Source organism: Falco rusticolus, chromosome 13 (assembly GCF_015220075.1).
Source record: "Falco rusticolus isolate bFalRus1 chromosome 13, bFalRus1.pri, whole genome shotgun sequence".
Taxonomy (NCBI): domain Eukaryota; kingdom Metazoa; phylum Chordata; class Aves; order Falconiformes; family Falconidae; genus Falco; species Falco rusticolus.
In genome coordinates, this window is record NC_051199.1 from 25024656 (window position 1) to 25042763 (window position 18108).

At 48.1% G+C, this 18108-nt stretch overlaps 1 protein-coding gene and 1 non-coding gene across 3 annotated transcripts in view; both read right to left on the minus strand.

Moving 5' to 3' along the window:
- The window catches only part of MYNN (myoneurin), a 13165-nt gene extending 5470 nt beyond the window's left edge, over positions 1-7695 (minus strand). The window contains exons 1-7 of one of the 2 annotated variants that reach the window (XM_037406142.1): positions 7588-7695; positions 6581-6879; positions 3835-4637; positions 1799-1958; positions 965-1143; positions 610-693; positions 95-181 (exon numbers count right to left, since the gene is read on the minus strand). In XM_037406142.1, coding sequence (XP_037262039.1) covers positions 95-181; positions 610-693; positions 965-1143; positions 1799-1958; positions 3835-4637; positions 6581-6846 — 1579 coding nt within the window. In that variant the 5' untranslated portion in view covers positions 6847-6879; positions 7588-7695. Of the gene's footprint in view, positions 1-94; positions 182-609; positions 694-964; positions 1144-1798; positions 1959-3834; positions 4638-5474; positions 6561-6580; positions 6880-7587 lie in introns of those variants that run through there. The other variant, XM_037406143.1, reaches the window with a different exon arrangement.
- Positions 7696-8229: 534 nt separating this feature from the next.
- On the minus strand, positions 8230-8302 carry TRNAV-AAC. Its single transcript has one exon. It is a non-coding gene; the product is annotated as a tRNA-Val (tRNA).
- Positions 8303-18108: the final 9806 nt, after the last annotated feature.

Consider the following 18108-nt stretch of genomic DNA (forward strand, 5'->3'; position numbering starts at 1 on the left):
TTATTTTCTAATTTTAGGCTTGGGTATGTTATTCAGTACTGAAGACAAAACAGTTGATGTAGTTTCCTAATCTTTCTCTGCACAAGGAGCTCACCTGTGTGAACTTTCGTTTTGTGCTTCTTAAGATTTTTTATATCCGTGTAAGAATTTCCACACATTTCACAGATAAATGGTCTTTCACCTGAAAAAAATTGGTTAGGCAGTTAGAACAATGTTGAAATGAAAAGAAAACACAGTTACGAGATGTAGAAAAACGGATTTCAATGGTTTATTTTAGAATACAACTAGTAATATTGTTATTTTGTCTGTGTGTATTGAGAATGAAATTGTTTCCAGAGTAATACATTAAAACAAAGCAAAAAACCCCAAATGTCAGAAGTAAAGCCATGATCCCACATCAACACCTATGCTGTTACACAGACATTAGTCTGAAAAAGGCAATTAAAAAAAAATTCACAAATATTTTCTTTAAATTATGTTAACACAGACATATATAAATTAAGAAACTTGCTTCTTTCAAATACAGCGCAATATGGTGTATTTTAAAGGCAAAAGGGTAAAAGTAGAATATTATTTATAGTGCAGGAAGCAGCCTGTCTGGAAACTGACCTGTATGGGACCGAAAATGTTTATTGAGCTCTCCAGAGGAAATAAAACTCTTTTCACAAATGCCACAGATATATGGCTTCTCTCCTAAAGGAAACACAAGGAGTATGTTATTTCAATATATAAACCAGAATACACATAAAGAACAAATCAAAATGAAACAGAGGTAACGTCCAATGGGAGAAAGAGCTCCCTAAACTGGAATCAAAGGGAAAAAACACAAGAAAGGAGCTGGATGACAACTCTAGTGGTAACTCCCAACCTACAGACTCCTGGGTCATTACCCAGCCCCTCCGCAGGCAGCCAGTCCTCCCTTGCCAGGCCTGTTCCGGTACCCCAGTGCTCTGGCTCCCCTTACCTGTATGTTTTCGAGAATGGGTGATGAGAGAACTTGAGACGGCAAACGCTTTTCCACAGCTGTCACACACATAAGGCTTCTCGCCTGTGTGGCGACGCACATGGTAGGTGAGTGTGCTGGCCTGAGCAAACCGCTGCCCGCACCGGTCACACACATAGGGCTTCTCGCCACTATGCTTCCTGTGAACGAACAGGGCATCAGTGACCTCCTGGCACGAAGGGAATCAACACCCACGATTAAATAACTTTCTACAATCAGTACTTCATGCCCAAAGTCCCTTGTGGAGATGTTCTGAGAACTAAAAAAGATGTAGCAACTCTGGGAATCAGCACATCCGCGATTTCTGTGGCAGCTGACCTGAACTGCAAGCCCTGCACATGGACCATGCACCATGAGAGCTCCACACGTTTCGCCTTATAGCGTACTGACAGAGAAAATGACGAATCCTAACAAGGGAGCATAATTCCCACTCCTGCCAAAAATGCGAAAAGCCCCATGCGGATAGTAGTGAATGGTGAGAACTGTTCTGTTTCACCTCCCACCAAGGACTTCTCTCCTCTTTGCTGCTGCAAGCAGTTTAAAACAAAATCTATGTCTTGATGCCATAAGGATACCAGCGTGTAGGCTGTAACATTCATAAATCACAAATCCCTTCCCTAATGAGGAAGTACAGAGATGTAATTATTCTGTTACGCACTGTGCAAGAAGACCCACAAGAAAAGGAGCAGAAATGGCCAAATTACGTGAACGTGTACCTCTTGCTCACACTGGAGTAAATTATTCTGTTTAAATAAACACATGGATAAGCATTGGCAGGATCTCACTTTTGCCTACCTGGCATGAATCTTCAAATTGCTTGAAGTTGCAAACTGCAGGTTGCAGACATCACATTTGTATGGTTTCTCTTCTCCGTGGTGCATCCGACTGTGGAACACTAACTGGCACTTCTGAGCAAAGCCTTTGTCGCAGAGTTCACACTTGTATGGCTTCTCCCCTAGTGAAAAATAAAACCTTTGTGCTCTCTGCACTCACGTAAGAAAGCTTGCCAGTCCACTACCCGACCAAAGCTCAGGTGTCCGTTCTAATACTTCTTACAAATAACATCCTGGAACATCCCATCACCAGTCCACTGAAGTGGAATGTGCCAGGAGTACAGCAGACTATTTTTTAACACAATATCTTTTGGGAAAAGAAGGTAACAATGTTTTTAATAGTCCTGTTTTCTCCACAATAAGAATGCTACTACTACATTTTCAGACTTTTTCCTGGTTATGTCTATACACGATTCGGAATATTCAAAACGAACAACCCGTAAATCATCTGCTGCCTCTTGCCCATCAAACAGCAACCTACAGTCTAGTGCTCACTAATTGCTCATTAGCATCTGCTGTACGATGCTACAGGTGCTTCTCCAACCATTCAAGCTCTTTTAGTGGCCAACAGTCTCATGTAAGGGATCACACAACTCTACAGTCTTAGATGACAGTACAGAAGAGCCTATCTCTGCATTTCTATGGCAGTGCACAACCAAACCCAGAACTCAACAATTCTTAAGTACACCATGTACAGAAAAACTTCCAAAATAACAGTATTAGACATCTAACCTGCCATCTAGCAACCAACACCATGAAATTCCCTACCTACCTGTGCAACAATTCCTAGTACAATACCCTCAAAAGCAGAAAGCACAGCTGACGTTCCTACTAGCAAACTGTCCCTGAATGCTGCTCACAAACTCCATCTCATGTATGAATCTTAGTCACTGGCTGACAATATTTGCAATTCTCTCCCTTGGCTACAGAAAGAGCAAGGTGTCCTCCTGCAGCTGTACCTCAACACCTCCTACTTCACCTCTTTACATCTTCACAGCTTCCTGGAAAAAGCTCCACTGCTGGCCTCTGCTCAAGACTTTCCAAAGGAGAAAACAAGCAAAAGGAAACAGTTTTTTGTCTGATTCACCATTACTTCAGAATTCTGAATGTCAGCCACAAAAGGAAGAAAACTACATAAACCAGGTCCCTCTGCTGCTCACTGGGCTAAGTACAGCAGCGACAACAGCAGAACAGCTATGTCAGATCAGCCTGAAAAACAAACTAACCTGTCACTGTCTTCCATCTCTAAGGAAGAACATATGAAGAGACAAGCACAGTACTTCTCTCATACATTTTCCCGGGCTCCAGCAATTTGCTGTTTGTTACCCTTTTAAGTCAGACGCATTGTCTGAACGTTAAAGTGTTCCTACTTGATTTCTCTTTTAATGCTTTGTTCAGTAGCTCCTGATATAACACTAACTTCTGGTAACATTACTGAATGCAGAGATCGTAACACCATCACACATTTCAGCTGCACATTTTACTCAATAAAATCCCAAATGCTCTAGAAATCCAGCTACCCCCTTGCCTTTTTTAAAGACCCTATGAGAAAGTTACCTGCTTGCCACAAGATTGCGTTTTTTCTCCACTTTTGTTACCAAACATATATTATGATTTGAAGTTTAAAAAAACGCAACAGAAATTCTGGTATCAAGTATAGGGAGTTTTTTTACCCTCTACAGGCAATAGATTTTGGCACTCCAGCACTCTACAGAGTAAAAGGGTAGCCGGCTCTTCTGAGTCTTTCCAGAATGCATCCAGAGGATGCTCAGCCTAATAAAGTCCTCTCTAGCTATTTAAAGCAGAAACTGTGATTTTGTACTGAAAAACACCGAAAATTTTGATGCTATGAGTATATAGGTACTAACCCCACATGCATACCAGCAGCAGACAAAATTTCTAGAGGAGGAAGTCAGAATGCAAAGATCTTTTTAGTCCTGTATTCACAGGCTGTGATTCCAGGTCTCCACAGCCCAGCAGAAAAGGCCGATGGCTTACCTGTGTGAGTTCTTACATGGGTTTTCAACTGATTGCACTGGGTGAATGCCTTCCCGCAAAGCTGACACACGTACGGTTTCACTCCTTTGTGTATCCTCATGTGTCGTCGGAGGCTGCTAGCCTCTGAGAAGACTTTTCCACAGGTGTTGCACACTGGCTTAGCTTTGGAGTACTTCTGGTCAAGCTCTTCTCCTGAACTCTCCAGCTGGTAAGCGATCTTTTCACTGGCTATGTTAGACATACAGTGCTCCTTCAGGGCACAGCTTTGCTGAGGCTTTCCCCGTTTCTGTTTCGCTGCAATACTCTGAACCAGGATATCCTGCGCTGCCAGTGTTTCGCTTTCCACCACAGATGCCAGCTGTAGTTCAGAGTTATCGCTGCCTTGGGCAGCCTGTTCCGTTATCTGGGTGGCCAGCTTATTTGCATCCAAAAACATTTCAATGGACGTGTTCTCAGCCACATCGTTCTGATATTGTATGGATTTATTCTGTATGGTTTTGGGGGAGCTGAAATTCTTCTTTCGCTTTTTGGTTTGAGGAGATTTCTTTTCTAAAGCTGCTTTCTTTGCCTGTGGTTGAACCAATTCTGCAGAAGTAGCATCTGCTTTCTCCCGATTACTGTAATCTCGGAGAGTCAGAAGGCAAGTTTGCTGATTCATTTCAACGTTTCCAGTGATACTAGATGTCTCTGTAGAAGAGGGATTAGCAATAAAAGCAAAGTCCTCCATCTTGATTTTGCATTTAGTGACCACTTCTTCTACTTTGAGATAGTCGGCAGCCTGGTGAATTTCTTTAACATTCCAGCTGCAAGAAAACAAGACTTGGGTGACAATATTCTGAACAAAGCAAACATTTGTTCTGTACCAACTGTACAAAATACAGACAGCAAAGCGACAGAAAGGTTACACTGCCAGAAAACGTAACCTGGAGAACACATACAGCAAGACCTCATCTCTCAGTGCTGCAGTGCCGCAAGACAGCAGTATGACAATTACTCCCGAACTGATGGCCCATGTCTAGTGGGGTCTGCAGATCCACAGAACTGCGTGCCTTTTGTAGGATTTTAAGTTAAAAGTCCAGTTGTAAGGTGGTGAGGCTAGACAGGGGCTTGTTGGTCCAAAAAGCTCAGAAATCACAGCACAAAGGGGTAAAACACTGGGGAACAAAATGCAAAAATTACCATTCTATAATCCTTCTGGCAAAAGTCTTAAGTAATTCGTAAGCAGTGCATTCACCTCAGCACTTCTGTGAGGCAAGTATTAATCTTGTTTTATAAAACGATTTGCAAACAGTCTTAATTCTGCATCAGCTGCACACACACAACATTAACACCAAGGAAGTCCTCATTTAAACTACTACGCTCTGCTTTTCAGTTGCTGCAACACAGGCCTTGATGGTTTAGAAAAAAATTGATCTGGAGAAGGTGGCAACACGCACCATCAATGCATTTATGGATTTATGGCACTCTAAAGAGAGATTAATGGTAAACGACATCATTCTAACAATCCATTACACAGTAAATGTAATTAGCAATACGTAAGTAGCCACAACTGCTCTCTGTACAGAAATACAACTGTTTCAGCATCTCATATTACACTAGAACAGAGTTCAAAGTACATCCTCCTGGTGTCACTTATGTACCCACCACCACAGAGAACAACGGAATTTGCAGACAGTTGCAGCAGTCACCTAAATGGATACAGTATGAAGTGACGGGTGCACATGGGCAGACCTGCAGGCATCATCTTTAGTCAAATAGTTCTGCCTGGGTGAGAATGGTACTTTCACCGTCCTCTTCCTTCAAAGACCTCAACTGCTCAGAATGAATCCAGAAACTCTCCTGCTGTGGTCCCAGACAGACATCAAGAACGCTGCACACTTCTGCTCATATGTAATTTGCAAAGCATCAATCACTAACTGCACCACACAGCTGTGTACATGGCTCTAGTGCTGTCAGCGCTTGTAGCTAACGTAAAAAATAAAGAACCCACCCTGCATCTGTGTACTTAAATTATCGAGAATAAGTTTTCAGACTTCAGTAGAAACAAAGGGTTTTCAAACCTGCATTTGACACCAGACATTGAGAAAGGAGTAAAAATCCTGGGCTACGTACTTCTAAATTCCCTCATGAGGGATAAGCTTTTTCTTTTGCTGAGAGAAAAAGCGTTGCAAACAATCCTCACTGTATGTGAAGCAACACAACAGGCAGCAAATCAATGCAATAAGGAGAGGACGGACATACCACTTTTTCTGTAACTCCTTTTGGCAGTGTAATATAGGATTTTAAGTAACAGATCATGCAAATTCTAACAGATGTAATTTTTTAAAAATCGTGCCTATCTTCATCCATTCCTCAAATTTTAGTCTCTACTGCATACACAGTTTCTGGAGGGTTTCTCTGCAAAAGTGGACTCCTATAATCTAACTTCGGAAAGAGTATGCTTATCACCTATCCTTCCCTCTCCTGCTAATCACCCAAGATGTTTAACCCCTTCCAATGCAAACAGAAAGACTGTGAGACCAGAACTATCAGTCAGTGAAATCTGAGACAACATACCTTTGTTTTGGCACTACATGTCACGTGGTATTTTAAAACATACAAACAGATGCTCTTCAACTTGTTAATATGTATTCATATCCACTACTCTTTGTTCCTCCAGAACTTATTACACAACAAAAAATCCACTACTGCTGTAACACAAAGTTGATTTCCCTATTCTCTTTCCCCCTTTAATAGTGTATGTTACCTGTCAAGGTTTAAGTTTCCCGTATAAATAAATTCCAGGAGTTTTTGGAATCCATCAGCTTTCACTTGAGTCTGATCCAATACAACGTTATTGTCAGATGCATCTCTGTAAAATGCACCGAAGTACTCGCTGAAAGAGGCAAGCACATTTCTGTGTGCTTTGAACTGGAATTCACCGATAACAACAGTGCAGTCACAAAGGAAGCCAGCTTCTCGCTGCTTGTTCAGTCTCTCCAAAAGGTGCTCACAGTGATGGGAATACTGCATTTTGACAACGAGCTGCAGCCTCTTTATTCTGACCTGGGAAAGAAAAGGGAAAAAAGAAAAAGGATTTACATGTGGGATTTAACTTTGTTTCCCCCTTCACAGAGTAAGTTGATGATTAGGAAAGAGCCAGCGTTCGAATCCACTCGTGATCCCTGCAGGACAGCTGGTGTAGCAGCGCTCCCGCACGAGGGGCAGGGATCTTTCTTAACCTGGGGAGCTGCTCATTTCAGAGGCGGATCGCGGGGAGCGGGAAGGGGCGGGCGCCCCCCGGCTCAGCGGATCAGCCTGCCCGAGCGCACGGCCGGCCATGCCCAAACCGGCTCCGCGGGGCACCCCGCAGCCGCCCGCTCCCCGCGCCGGGACCCCACCGCGCTCGGGCGGCGGCGCGGCCGCTCCCCGGGGCCCAGACCCGCTCCCTGCCGCAGGGGCCGGGGACGGACGGAGCCCGGGCGCGGGGGGGCTCCAAGCGGCCGCCGGGACCCGGGCCGCCACGGCAGCAGACCGGGGTGCCGGCAGCCACGGCCCCCCGGCCCGGCCGCGCCGCTGGACGGGACGGAGCCCGCAGCGCCCCCCCGCGCCGCGGCCCTCACCCGGGCCCGGCCCAGCCACCCCCGCGTCCCCCGCGGCCGGGCCCGGCTGCCCGGCCGCCGCCCGTACCCCCGCCGCTGCCCGGCCGCCCCGAGGAGCCGCGGCGGGGCCGCCCCCGGGCCGGCAGGAGGGCGGCGGCGGCGCCCCACGCACCTGCGGAGGGGAAGGGAAGCGGCGCCTCCGCCTCAGGCCGCCATGTTCTGATGACGCCGCGCGCGCCGCTTCCGGGCTGCCAGTTCCGGTGCCCCCGCGCTGCGGGCGGGCGGCGGCCCTGGGGCTGCGCGGGCACCGGCGGCCGGCCGGGAGGCGGGGACGCGGCCGCGGCCCGGCCCGCTGCGGGCAACGCGCGTGGCTGGGCCGCGAACGGCTTCCCCCGGAGCGGGGGGGGCGCGGACTGCGGGCCCCGCGGTGCGGTGCGGCGCGGCGGAGCGCGGCCCGCAGTCGGGCTGGCGGGGCGCCTTGCAGCCGGGGGCTGCGGTCGTGCCCGGCGGGGCGGAGCCGCGTTACTCGGGGGCTGCAACGGCAGGGAGCGATGTCCGGCGGCTCCCGGGGGGCGGGTCTCCGCCCTGCCCCCTGGGCTGGTAAATAAAACGGGTCTAACGTCCTTGTCAGCGGTAGCGCCGCAGCGCTGAGGAGCCCCGCCGGGACGGTTGTTCCAGTGAAGAACGACTCCGGTAAAGGTGTTTATAGAAGTGCGGAGGTGCGGCACCGCAGCAGGGTCAGTGCCGGTCAGTTTCAGAAACGCAACGTTCGAAGTGAGGAAAAAAAAAAAGAGTGCGAAGTGCCGCCCTGGCGTGTTTCCGCCCGGTTTCGAACCGGGGACCTTTCGCGTGTTAGGCGAACGTGATAACCACTACACTACGGAAACACCGCTGAACGCAACTTCTCCCCAGCACCCTACAATGGTGTCTGCTCGCCACCCCCCCGACAGTGACTACCCCGCCTGGGACCTGCCTCATGCTGCTGCCCGGGCCCACCCGAGGAGCTGCATCCCCACGGAGCCACAGCCCATCCGTGCTGGCAGCTCCCCAGGCATCGCCCCGGGGTGCGGCACCCTGCCTCCGCCAAGGGCCTCCCCTCAGCCAGCCCCAAGCTGCGGGGTGCTCCGGGGCTGCCACCTCCTGCCACCTGTACACACCAGGAGTGACAGCACTGGCATGAACAAGAAACTTTAGGATCTGGAATGCTCTAATTGATTTTCAACATATCTTTCAATAAAAAGCCATACCCTCTGTTAATATTTGACAGCAAAATGTCACTCCAAAGGTCTATGGCTTACAGCGCCAAACCTACCTCCTGCTGGGGCTGCAGAGGCTGGAAGGATCATTTTGTTGGGAACGAAGCACAGACAAGAAGATATCGACAAAAGGAGCTGAAAAGTGCGGGGAAATGAGGGGAGCAAAGCATGACAGAGACTTGCTGGTGCCAGCAAGTGCAGGTGGGATGAGCCGGACAAACCGGGCAGGGCTGCCAAGGAGAGGTGGAAAGCACTGGAGTTCCTGCAGGAGCAAAGTGGGGCAGGGTCAGTGTGTGTTTATCAGAAATCAGAATAAGACAGCCCCAGCCAAAGAGGAGAAAGGGAGTTGTTTGGCACTGCTAGCCCTGCAGGGCAGAACCATAATAAAGCAGCCAGCAAGAGAGCAACAGACAAGCTGGGAGCTGAGCACAGAGTGCGTTGCAGCAGGCAGCCTCTCCTCTGCAGGCCTCCTGCTGCAGCTGGAGCTTGGAAAAATGAGGAAGTGACTAATCCTCCTGGATTTTCTAGTACCCCAGGCACTGAAATGCCTGATCTTGGAAGGAGCTATAGAGAGGAAATTAGCTTTGCCATCCTTGGCAAAGGGAAACACGAGCCAAACCCCAACCGTTGAGAGGAGAAAAGCCAAGAGGAAAGAAATAGAAAAGGCTCCAGGAGAAAGCAGTGAGAGGGAAGGGAAAGGGGAAACAGAAGAAAGCTGGAAGCAAGCGGCGACGATATTCTGTTGAGTATGACAGTGGCAGTTGCAAGATTTCTTGACACTGCTGCTGTCATCACGCAAAGGTTTCTAGTAGCTGTAGGGATGTGTGTATAAGAAGTGCCACAAAATGGCATTGGGGAAAAATGAGCATCATTACTACCTCTTTTCATGCTTGCAACTTCCCTCAGGTCCCCGTGGAAAAACACTGGTGGGAATGCACTTGTGTTCTTAGTGCCATACCACAATCACAAGATCTGTGGTGCACAACTGTAGCACCAGGGTGAGAAGGTTGACATTGCAGCCACATCTCTGCCCAACCGCATATTGCTCTGACATTAATAGCACCCATTTTGTTCATGCAAGGTCTTCAGCAGCCTCTGAGGATTCAATTTTAATAATTGTAAATAAAATTGTAATGAAACACAAAATACAAAGTAACTAATGACTTTGCATTATTATTGATACAATATTTTCAGTCATAGCCTGACAACCACGGTTAAAGAAGGAAGCTCCTGTTCATAACACACTATAACCTTCTCCAAGGAGCTGAAAGGTCTCCGCTTTCACAGCTGCCGAAGTTGCCTGGCCTGTGAAAGGGCTAAAATATCTTTCTAGTATTTTTTTCAAGATAATACACATAATTTATATGTACATTAAATGCTTTTTCCTAGCATCTTTTACCTGGGGCATCCCTGAAAAGACTACCTTGACCAAGGAGAGATGCTGGTGTTGCCATGGAGACGGAAGTGGAAGAGTACTTGTCCGGTGCCACTGTATTTTGTTTGATTCCTGTAGGTACCCAAAAGAGTGTGAGTTTGTCACATCTTGGGGAGTTAGGGATGCTGTGAGGAAGAATGTCTATGACAATGACTTGAAGATGAAAAGTAGTGAGCAGAAAGTGATTCTGACTGAGGCACAGTGACGGAGCTCTTCCCCCAGCACACTGATGTACCAGGTCTGTGAGTCTCTCCAGGCTGTGCTCACAGTCCATGCTTCAGGTCTCACACAGGCAGTGTGGTGGGCCACGGTTACAGTGTTGCCCACAATATATCGATCTTGGAAGGCTACTGCTGGCCCCATGGTACTCCCTGGCTTGACACATACAGCTGTGATTTTACACAGCACCCGACAGGGATGCTGAAAGAAAGTAGAGCTTCAAAAGTCACCACACCTGAAGAGCTGCTTGTGCAAGGCACAGAAGAAAAATTATGTGTGCCTGGTCTTTGAGGAAGGGATGACACAGAATCATAGTGAGGTGGAAAAAACTTACCACCTTCCTGGTGGCCATGAAATTACGGTTCAGAATCAAAGGTTTCATTGTCCTGAAACCTTCTTTCACCCTCCTGATGTTGGCATAGAGTCACAAGGGATTGACAAGCTCTGCTCCAATTCTGTCACGAATGAATCATCACCATGATGTTGGCATAAGGGTTTACTTCCACTACAGTCCTTCTGCTGTGATGGAGAGAAGGGACACCGCTTGATGCAAGCGAATGTCCATTTATTGTACACAATCACGAGTTTATATATGTTTTCAGAAGCTGGGCTCTTTAAACTGATTGGTTCTTTAAGCTAAGCATTACATACTAGGCAACCCCTAACTGGTTAACTACAAACAAAGGACACTTTAAGTAAGTGTTTACAGTCATCAATTAACAGCAAGGTGTTACCTCTCCTTGGCACCATCCATTCCCCACTCCCCTGTTTTTTCCTGGCATGTCTCATCCTGTTGATTGTTATCTATTCACACTCCTTGTCCTCCCAGGGTTTGTGACCTACAACCTCGAGCACATTCCCCTCAGCTGATGGCCACCCATGGTCCTGATTTCCAGGCCCCCTCCTGCATCCTTCCTGGTGGTTTCAGCCTCTTCCCTGGAATCAAGCTGAATGCTTCAACAAGGAGATGGCCTACGTGGTCCCACGTGGTGTTAAGGTGAAAGTAAGCGCTCCTCCTAATAGGAATTTTTAGTGGACAGCAGGCTTGTCACTTCCTTGACTGCCTTCCAGCCAATGCAGATTATGGTGACAGCATGCTGGAAGGCTGTGCCTAACATGGTGCTCATGTTAGCATGAAAATAACATATTTTCAAAATACATGAGCTTTTATAACAGATTTTACTTAACACTTCATGGAAAAAAGCCTGAGATTACAGCTACCTGGAAGCTAGTGTCTAGGAGGAAGCCTGTGTCTGAAGCGTGCTTTTTGAAAGTCCAATAAAAATCACAACATCTGGTGCAGATACTTCCTTCTTAGTCCATGAATACATCTTTCTGAGTAGGTGTAAAATATGAGGTTCTTCAAAGACAGTCTTTACCAGAACAGTGTTGTACAGTATTTGTACAATTAAAGTTGGGAAGACCAGGAGCTCTAAGCTATTGCATCATACTCCGTTGTACCTGCCAGACTGCGCAGCCTTGAAGCACCTTGCTTTTCCGTGGAAATCTCGGAGTCGAAAAGCAAACACAGAGAAACGGTTCTGAGGAGGGTGATGCAGCAGGGGCGAGACAGCTGGCATCCGAGGTGAGCTCTCCGGGGAGCTGGTGCTGAGCAGGAAAGCGCCTTGCACGGAGAGATCGTGAAGGAGTTAAAGACCCTCTTCCCACAGATGGCTGGCGCATTACTGCCTCGGGGCAGCGGAGGGGGGGGGGGAATTTTGGGGTAAGGGGCTATCAGCTGAGATGGGCAGGGCCTGAACTCGCCCACAGTCCAGCCCCCCGGGCCCCAAGTCCCGGCCCTAAACCCCAGGCCCCAAATCCCGTCTCCAAGCGCCAGGCCCGGCTTCGGCTGCCAGGTTCCGGCCCCAAGCCCCCGGCCCCCAAGCCTCCAAGCCCCAAGCTCCCCAGCCTCCGAGCCCCCAAAGCCCCCGCAGCCCCCCAAGGCCCCCGCAGCCCCCAGACCCGGTCGCTGGGAAGGAGCGGGGAGGGAAGAGGGGCGGGCCCGGCCCGGTGCCCCCCCGGGCGCACGTGGTGCAGCGGTGGGACGGGTGGCCCGACGTTCTAAACTCCCGCCGCTGCCGCCCTCCGGCCCCTCGCCCCGCCGCAGCCAATGGCGGCGGAGGAGTGTGCCCGCCGGGCCAATGGAGGCGCGGGGGGGGCGTGGCCGAGGGCAGTTTAAGATGTGCCGCGGGGACACCCCAGGATCTCGTGGCGGGTGGGGAGGCCCGGGAGCGTCTAACCCTAAGAGGCTGTTTAACGGCGCTCCCCGCGCCCGTCCGCTGTTTTATTCGCTGACTTTCAGCGGACGTGGGGAGCTGGCAGGGGGGAGGTGAGGGATGGAGCGGGGGCGGGGCGGGGGGGAGGTGGGGAGGGGGGGGGGAAGGGCTCCGCTATCAAAAAAGGTCAGCGAGGGGGTGCTTCTCGTCCCCGGGCCGCCCTGGGGTCCCTGTCCCCGGCCCGGCACCCGCGGATCCACCGCGGAGACTGGTCGCCGCATCGCCCAGAGGCCGCGGTCGGCCGGCCCCCCGCCACTGCCGCCGCGAAGAGTTCGTCTCTGTCAGCCTCGGCGGCGGCCGCGCTCGCGGTGTCGCGGTCCCAGCGCCGGGGACGGTCCCAGTAGAACAAAACGGGAGCGGCGCCGCCGGGCCGATCCCCGCGCTTCCCTCAGCCGTGGGGCGCGCGGCCGGCGCAGCTCCGACAGCGCGCGGGGGCTCCCCGCGGGCGCGCGCTTCCCGTCGCGGCCGGGATCGCGGGGCCGGGGCCGGGGGGTGTGAGCAGCGCGCGACCACCCTCCTCGCGCCCGACCGTTGGCGCTGCCCCGGCCCCGCTGAGGCGACCGGCGGCCCGGGCGGCCCCGGCGCGGCGGGGCACGGCCGCTGGGCCCGGCCGGGTTCTGTTCGGCTGGGCCGGCAGGGGAGAGGGGACCCCGGGCGCGGGGCGGGCCGAGCGCAGGCCCTAGGTGGCAGTCCCTCCCGAGATTCGTTCCGTATCCCCCCTCCCGGAGGACGGGCGCTGGGAGGGCCGGGCTCCCCCCCGCCGCGGCGATGTTATCTGACAGCGCCCTGAGCGATGGAAACTTACGAGGCTGGGTTTTACTCATCGGCTTTAAGAAATGTTGAGTTTTACTCGCCGAACTTAAAAGCACGGAGCTGAATTTGCGAAAACACGCAAGCTTCCGAGCACGGGGAGCTGGTGACAAATACTTTGCTGAGGTGTGGAAGAAGGAACTGTGAGGGGGACAGCGTCAAGGTTTGTCCCCAGCAATTCCTCTCTGTGCACAGGCCTTGGTCCCGCCACGCAGCAAACCTACGTGTTGAACGCCAAGCACCGTCGGCAAACCTACGTGTTGTACGCCAAGCACCGTCAGCACCGTCTCCCTGCAGGAGTAGTGCCGAGAGCCCATCCCGTGTCCCTCGCCACCATGGATGCAGGCTGTTCAGGTACTTCTGTGGTAAGAACTACCTGCAGGCCAAACCTCTTCTGTGTTTCCATAGCAAGTATCAACCCCACCCCACCCCACCCCCGAAAATTTACCATAGATGCAGGCACATGTGCATGCCCTGTGTGAGAAAAGCCAAGCGTGCACCACTGCCCCACCACAGGTTTCACCTCGGCAGGGAACAGACATGGCCCTAGAAACTGGGCTTGGGCATGAGTCAATGACACATTTTCCCCAACCCTTCGATAATTTCCTGAGCGTTTGACCAGTGCCATCTTGTGGCCTCCTTTTTTATTTTCCTTTGCACAGAGGATGGGAGTGAACTTGGGTACTTAATATTTTTAATTCTCTTTGAAGGAAACCTGTTGCCAGAATAAGTGGAGATAGGAGAGTCCGACATTACACACCTGAAGACGTATAGGTTCTTTCTGGTAGTGGAATAGGAATGTCACTTAATAAACCCAATCTAGCTGGAACTAGTGCTGGCTCTGCTGCTAGTAATGTTCTTATCTTGTTTCCAACAAATGTGTTTTCATTCTTTTAACTTGTTTCTGAGCAACAGCTTTCACTTCGTATCAAATACTTAATTTCAGACTTGCAACTAAACATGCAAAGCCAAAATAGTTTATGTGCTTAGTATGTTACTTTTTCAAATGAAACTCTCCTTGTTTTACAAGTGTCTTGTTTCCCTGAGAAAAGTCTTGTTTCCTAAATATATCTGGTTTTATGGCATTTACCATGATTTTTTTTTTTCTTCTGTCACTTCTGAAAGAGGTGATAAACTTAAACTGCTAAGTTTCTGTACGCATGGCACAGTGTATGCTCTGCAGATCCATGTGTCAGAGAAAAAAAAAAAGTTTAGAAACCTTTGTATCTATTTATTATGTGTCAAGGAAAACTTTGTGCAATATGGTATTGTGGTGGAGATTGCAAGTGTCGCTGCTGTTGCTACAACTTGCTACTGTTTCTGAACAGCTTGCACCTGCCTTTCCAGCCCCAGTGAAACAGTCCAAAACCGGTGCTACTGTGGCTTTCTAGGAATCAAACCACAAGCTCTCAACAATTTCTCCCCCTGAAGAGTTTAAAACCATTTGCAGGTAGCAGTCGCCTGGCTGTGTCAAAGAAATAATTTGATGCAGAATTCACCTGGCAGAGAGCAGTAGTTACCTGTGACAGTCAGCAGCTTGGGGAAGCAGGTCCACCTCAGTGCCATGCTTGAATCACTTGACGTTAAGTGGATTTTCTTCCCTGCAAAGCATAAGTGCTTTTACTAATACCTCCAAAATCCTTTTGTTTTTTAAATTCTAATGGTTCATTTGAAGCTTGTGTGCACTGAGAAGTTTATCATCAGTGCTAGCTGTGACACAAAGTGATACAGAGGAAGGCGATGTTTGGGAATGCTTGGGAGAAGAGGAGCACTGGTGCTCAATAAAATTATCAAAGCATGTTATTGAGGTTCATAGCCTGGGCTGCCATTCAGATGGTTTGGGAATTAGGATTGTGCATCCTGGGTGACTTGTCACCTAGTGCAAGATGCTCAGAAATTAACTCTGAGCTCAGGTTGTCTGGAGGTTCTGTGACAAATGTTTGAAAAGTGAACTTTGAAGGATGTCTTGCTCGCATTTGCTTGAGGTGGACGTTTTCTCTGTTTGAGATCAGTCATGCGACATTTGTCATATCGGGTCGGGTACCTAGAAAGTGCTTTGGCCAAAGGTGATAAAGCACACTGTCGATTGCCCTGGCAGCAGGAAACGGCCTCACTGCATTCTGCTAATGTGTGCATGCAGTTGCCTTCCTTTTGCGTGGTCATCTTTCTAGTGTGCTTTCCTAAACACCCCAGAGTTTTTGGTCCCTGTGGGAACTTACTCCCTTTCTGTAGTGAACCTAGAAAAAAAAAAATATCTGCACGACGTAGGTGAAATCCCTTAGAGACCCCATAGAATTGATGGGGTAGTAGGCGGAGGTGTGATATTACCGTGCTTGGGCAAATAGCCCTCTTCCGATGAGGGCATTTCAGGAACTGACAGGTTTGGCAACCCTGAGGTGATGAGCACACCTCCCCCATTGCCGCATTTTCAAGTGCGTGTTTCTAAGCTTGAGATCTCAGCTGCAGTTTATTCCAGCTGTGGCATTGTGTAGCATGCAGTGGTCTCAAGCTGTGTTCCACTCCTGGCTGAACCCTGGACTCTGCCTTCAGTCACCTCTCAACATCATTTCCCTTCCCGATCTCAGCAAGAACACTTTTCCACTCCTTGCAGAACCTGCTGTATGTGAAAGCAGCGGTATTTTGTCTTACGTTGGTTTCATTAAGCTGTTTTCAGTTTACTTTTTAGCTTTCTTGCATTCATTTCAAAACAGCCATGGTTGTTTGGGTTGTATGTGATATGCCAGTGCACACAAAACAAACCAAGGAAGATTTAAATCAGTTCAAGATGTTTATATGCAAAGATGGACTAACTGATGTGAATTAGCATAGATTCACATGTTGGTATGGCTTTGTATGTAAATTTAAAGTACACTTTGCTGTGTACTTGAAATGACCAACAGAAAAGCTGGAGCATTTTCATTTACTGAAAATTCTGCCAAGTATTTCCAAAAGTAGTTTGCAGAGGTGACAGAGCTTGCAGACTTTGTAAGAACAGTGCAAGTAGAGTTAATGTTGAACTACAATATTGAGTCTAACAAAGCAGTTCAAGCTGACCTTGCTTATAAGACAACAAAAAATGTCTTAAGGAGAAATAATTATTATCAAAGAGTAAAGAATGGTTTAATTCAAAGGCTGTTTAACCTCTGACAGGTCTGGCAAACATTAATAGAACCCTACCCTAATTCTGTTTGTAGATTGCCTCAGCAAGGGGTACTTTCAAAATGTGGTTGGATGTCGTATCTAAGGACATTTATCAGCAAAGGGAATGGAAGAAGCATACATCTCAATCATTTTTACAGAAGTAATTTAATAGTAAAGTGAAGTCATACAATCAAATCTTTGTGAATGCTAAAACTATGGACTAAAAATGGTTTACGTGTATAATAACATTCTGTGCCTTTCTTTGCCCGGTTCTCTGTATGCAGCTTAACACACCCAAGTGGGGAAGTTGTTTTATCCAAAAGAAATTTGGAAAAACCTAGATCCAGCCAATGCTAAACCTCTGACACAAGGGCTGGGGAGAACAGGTCTGGGTGTCTGTCCTGTGCTCAGTGACTTTGACCTGCCTGATCAGTCAGATCAGGTCCATCTTCAAGCAAGAGTTCTGTATTGCATGACCTTTGCATAGGAAGCTGGGGGATAGTTTTTACCTTCTGCATTTATAGTTTTCAGTTTGCAGGGGCATGATCGTAACTTGGGCCTAATAGTATCTTAAAATTGAGCTTAATCATTTAATTTGTGTGTATTCAACTTTAGCTGCAGTCGCTGGGGGAGTCTTACAAACCCTCAAAACTATACAAAAGGAACGGTTGTCAGTGCCTGGATTTGTGTATAGTTCCCAGTTGTACCAGACTTAAACTGATAATAGTTTAGGAGTACAAGAGACTTTTTTTCTACCTCTCTTTGGTCAGTTGAATATTGTATTTCAAAGACCTCAGCTGGGTATGCTCCCCTATGGTTGAAGTCTTATGTTTTTTACATCTTATCTGTGCCATATGAAGGTCTGTTGGATGTGCTTTTGCTGTTGATCATATTTTTTCCAACGGTAGATGGCAATAGCCATTCATGTGTAAAATATAAGAGCAGAACTCAGTGCATTACAGAATTTAATAGCAAGTAGGATCACTTCTGGGTAGGAATTTAAATGTAACTATTTGTAAAACCTTTTTCTTTTTTCAGGTACAGGTAAATTGCCATTAAATAAAAACCTTTGCAATTTCAATAATTTTTTTTAATGGAATCCAGTTCAAAGCAAAAAAAAAAATGAAAGGTGCTTATTTGAACTTCACAGGAAGGTACTATAATGAATTGTCATCCCTATGTAAAAAGGTATTTACAAATGCATTTTCCCATGTACATTCCAGATAAACTCAAGTGATTAAGAAATGTTGATTGACACTGGATTTTTATTCCTTTTCAAGTTTGCTCAAAACTTTAGTAATTTTCAGTTTATGTTTGGGTCAGAAACTGATTACAACATGTCTTTACAAAAATTGAAGAATTTTATTTCCTGTCTATAAACTTTAGGATTCACCTTGACAAATTAGTTGGACACCCTGACCCCATTGAAGATAGAGTAAGAGATCAGCTTTTGCAGATCTTCGATTTTGCTTTTACCTCTAAAAATGCATTGTATGATTTGAAACTAGATGCACAAATGTTAGCCTTTCTAGTATACAGCAATATGTCGTAGGAGA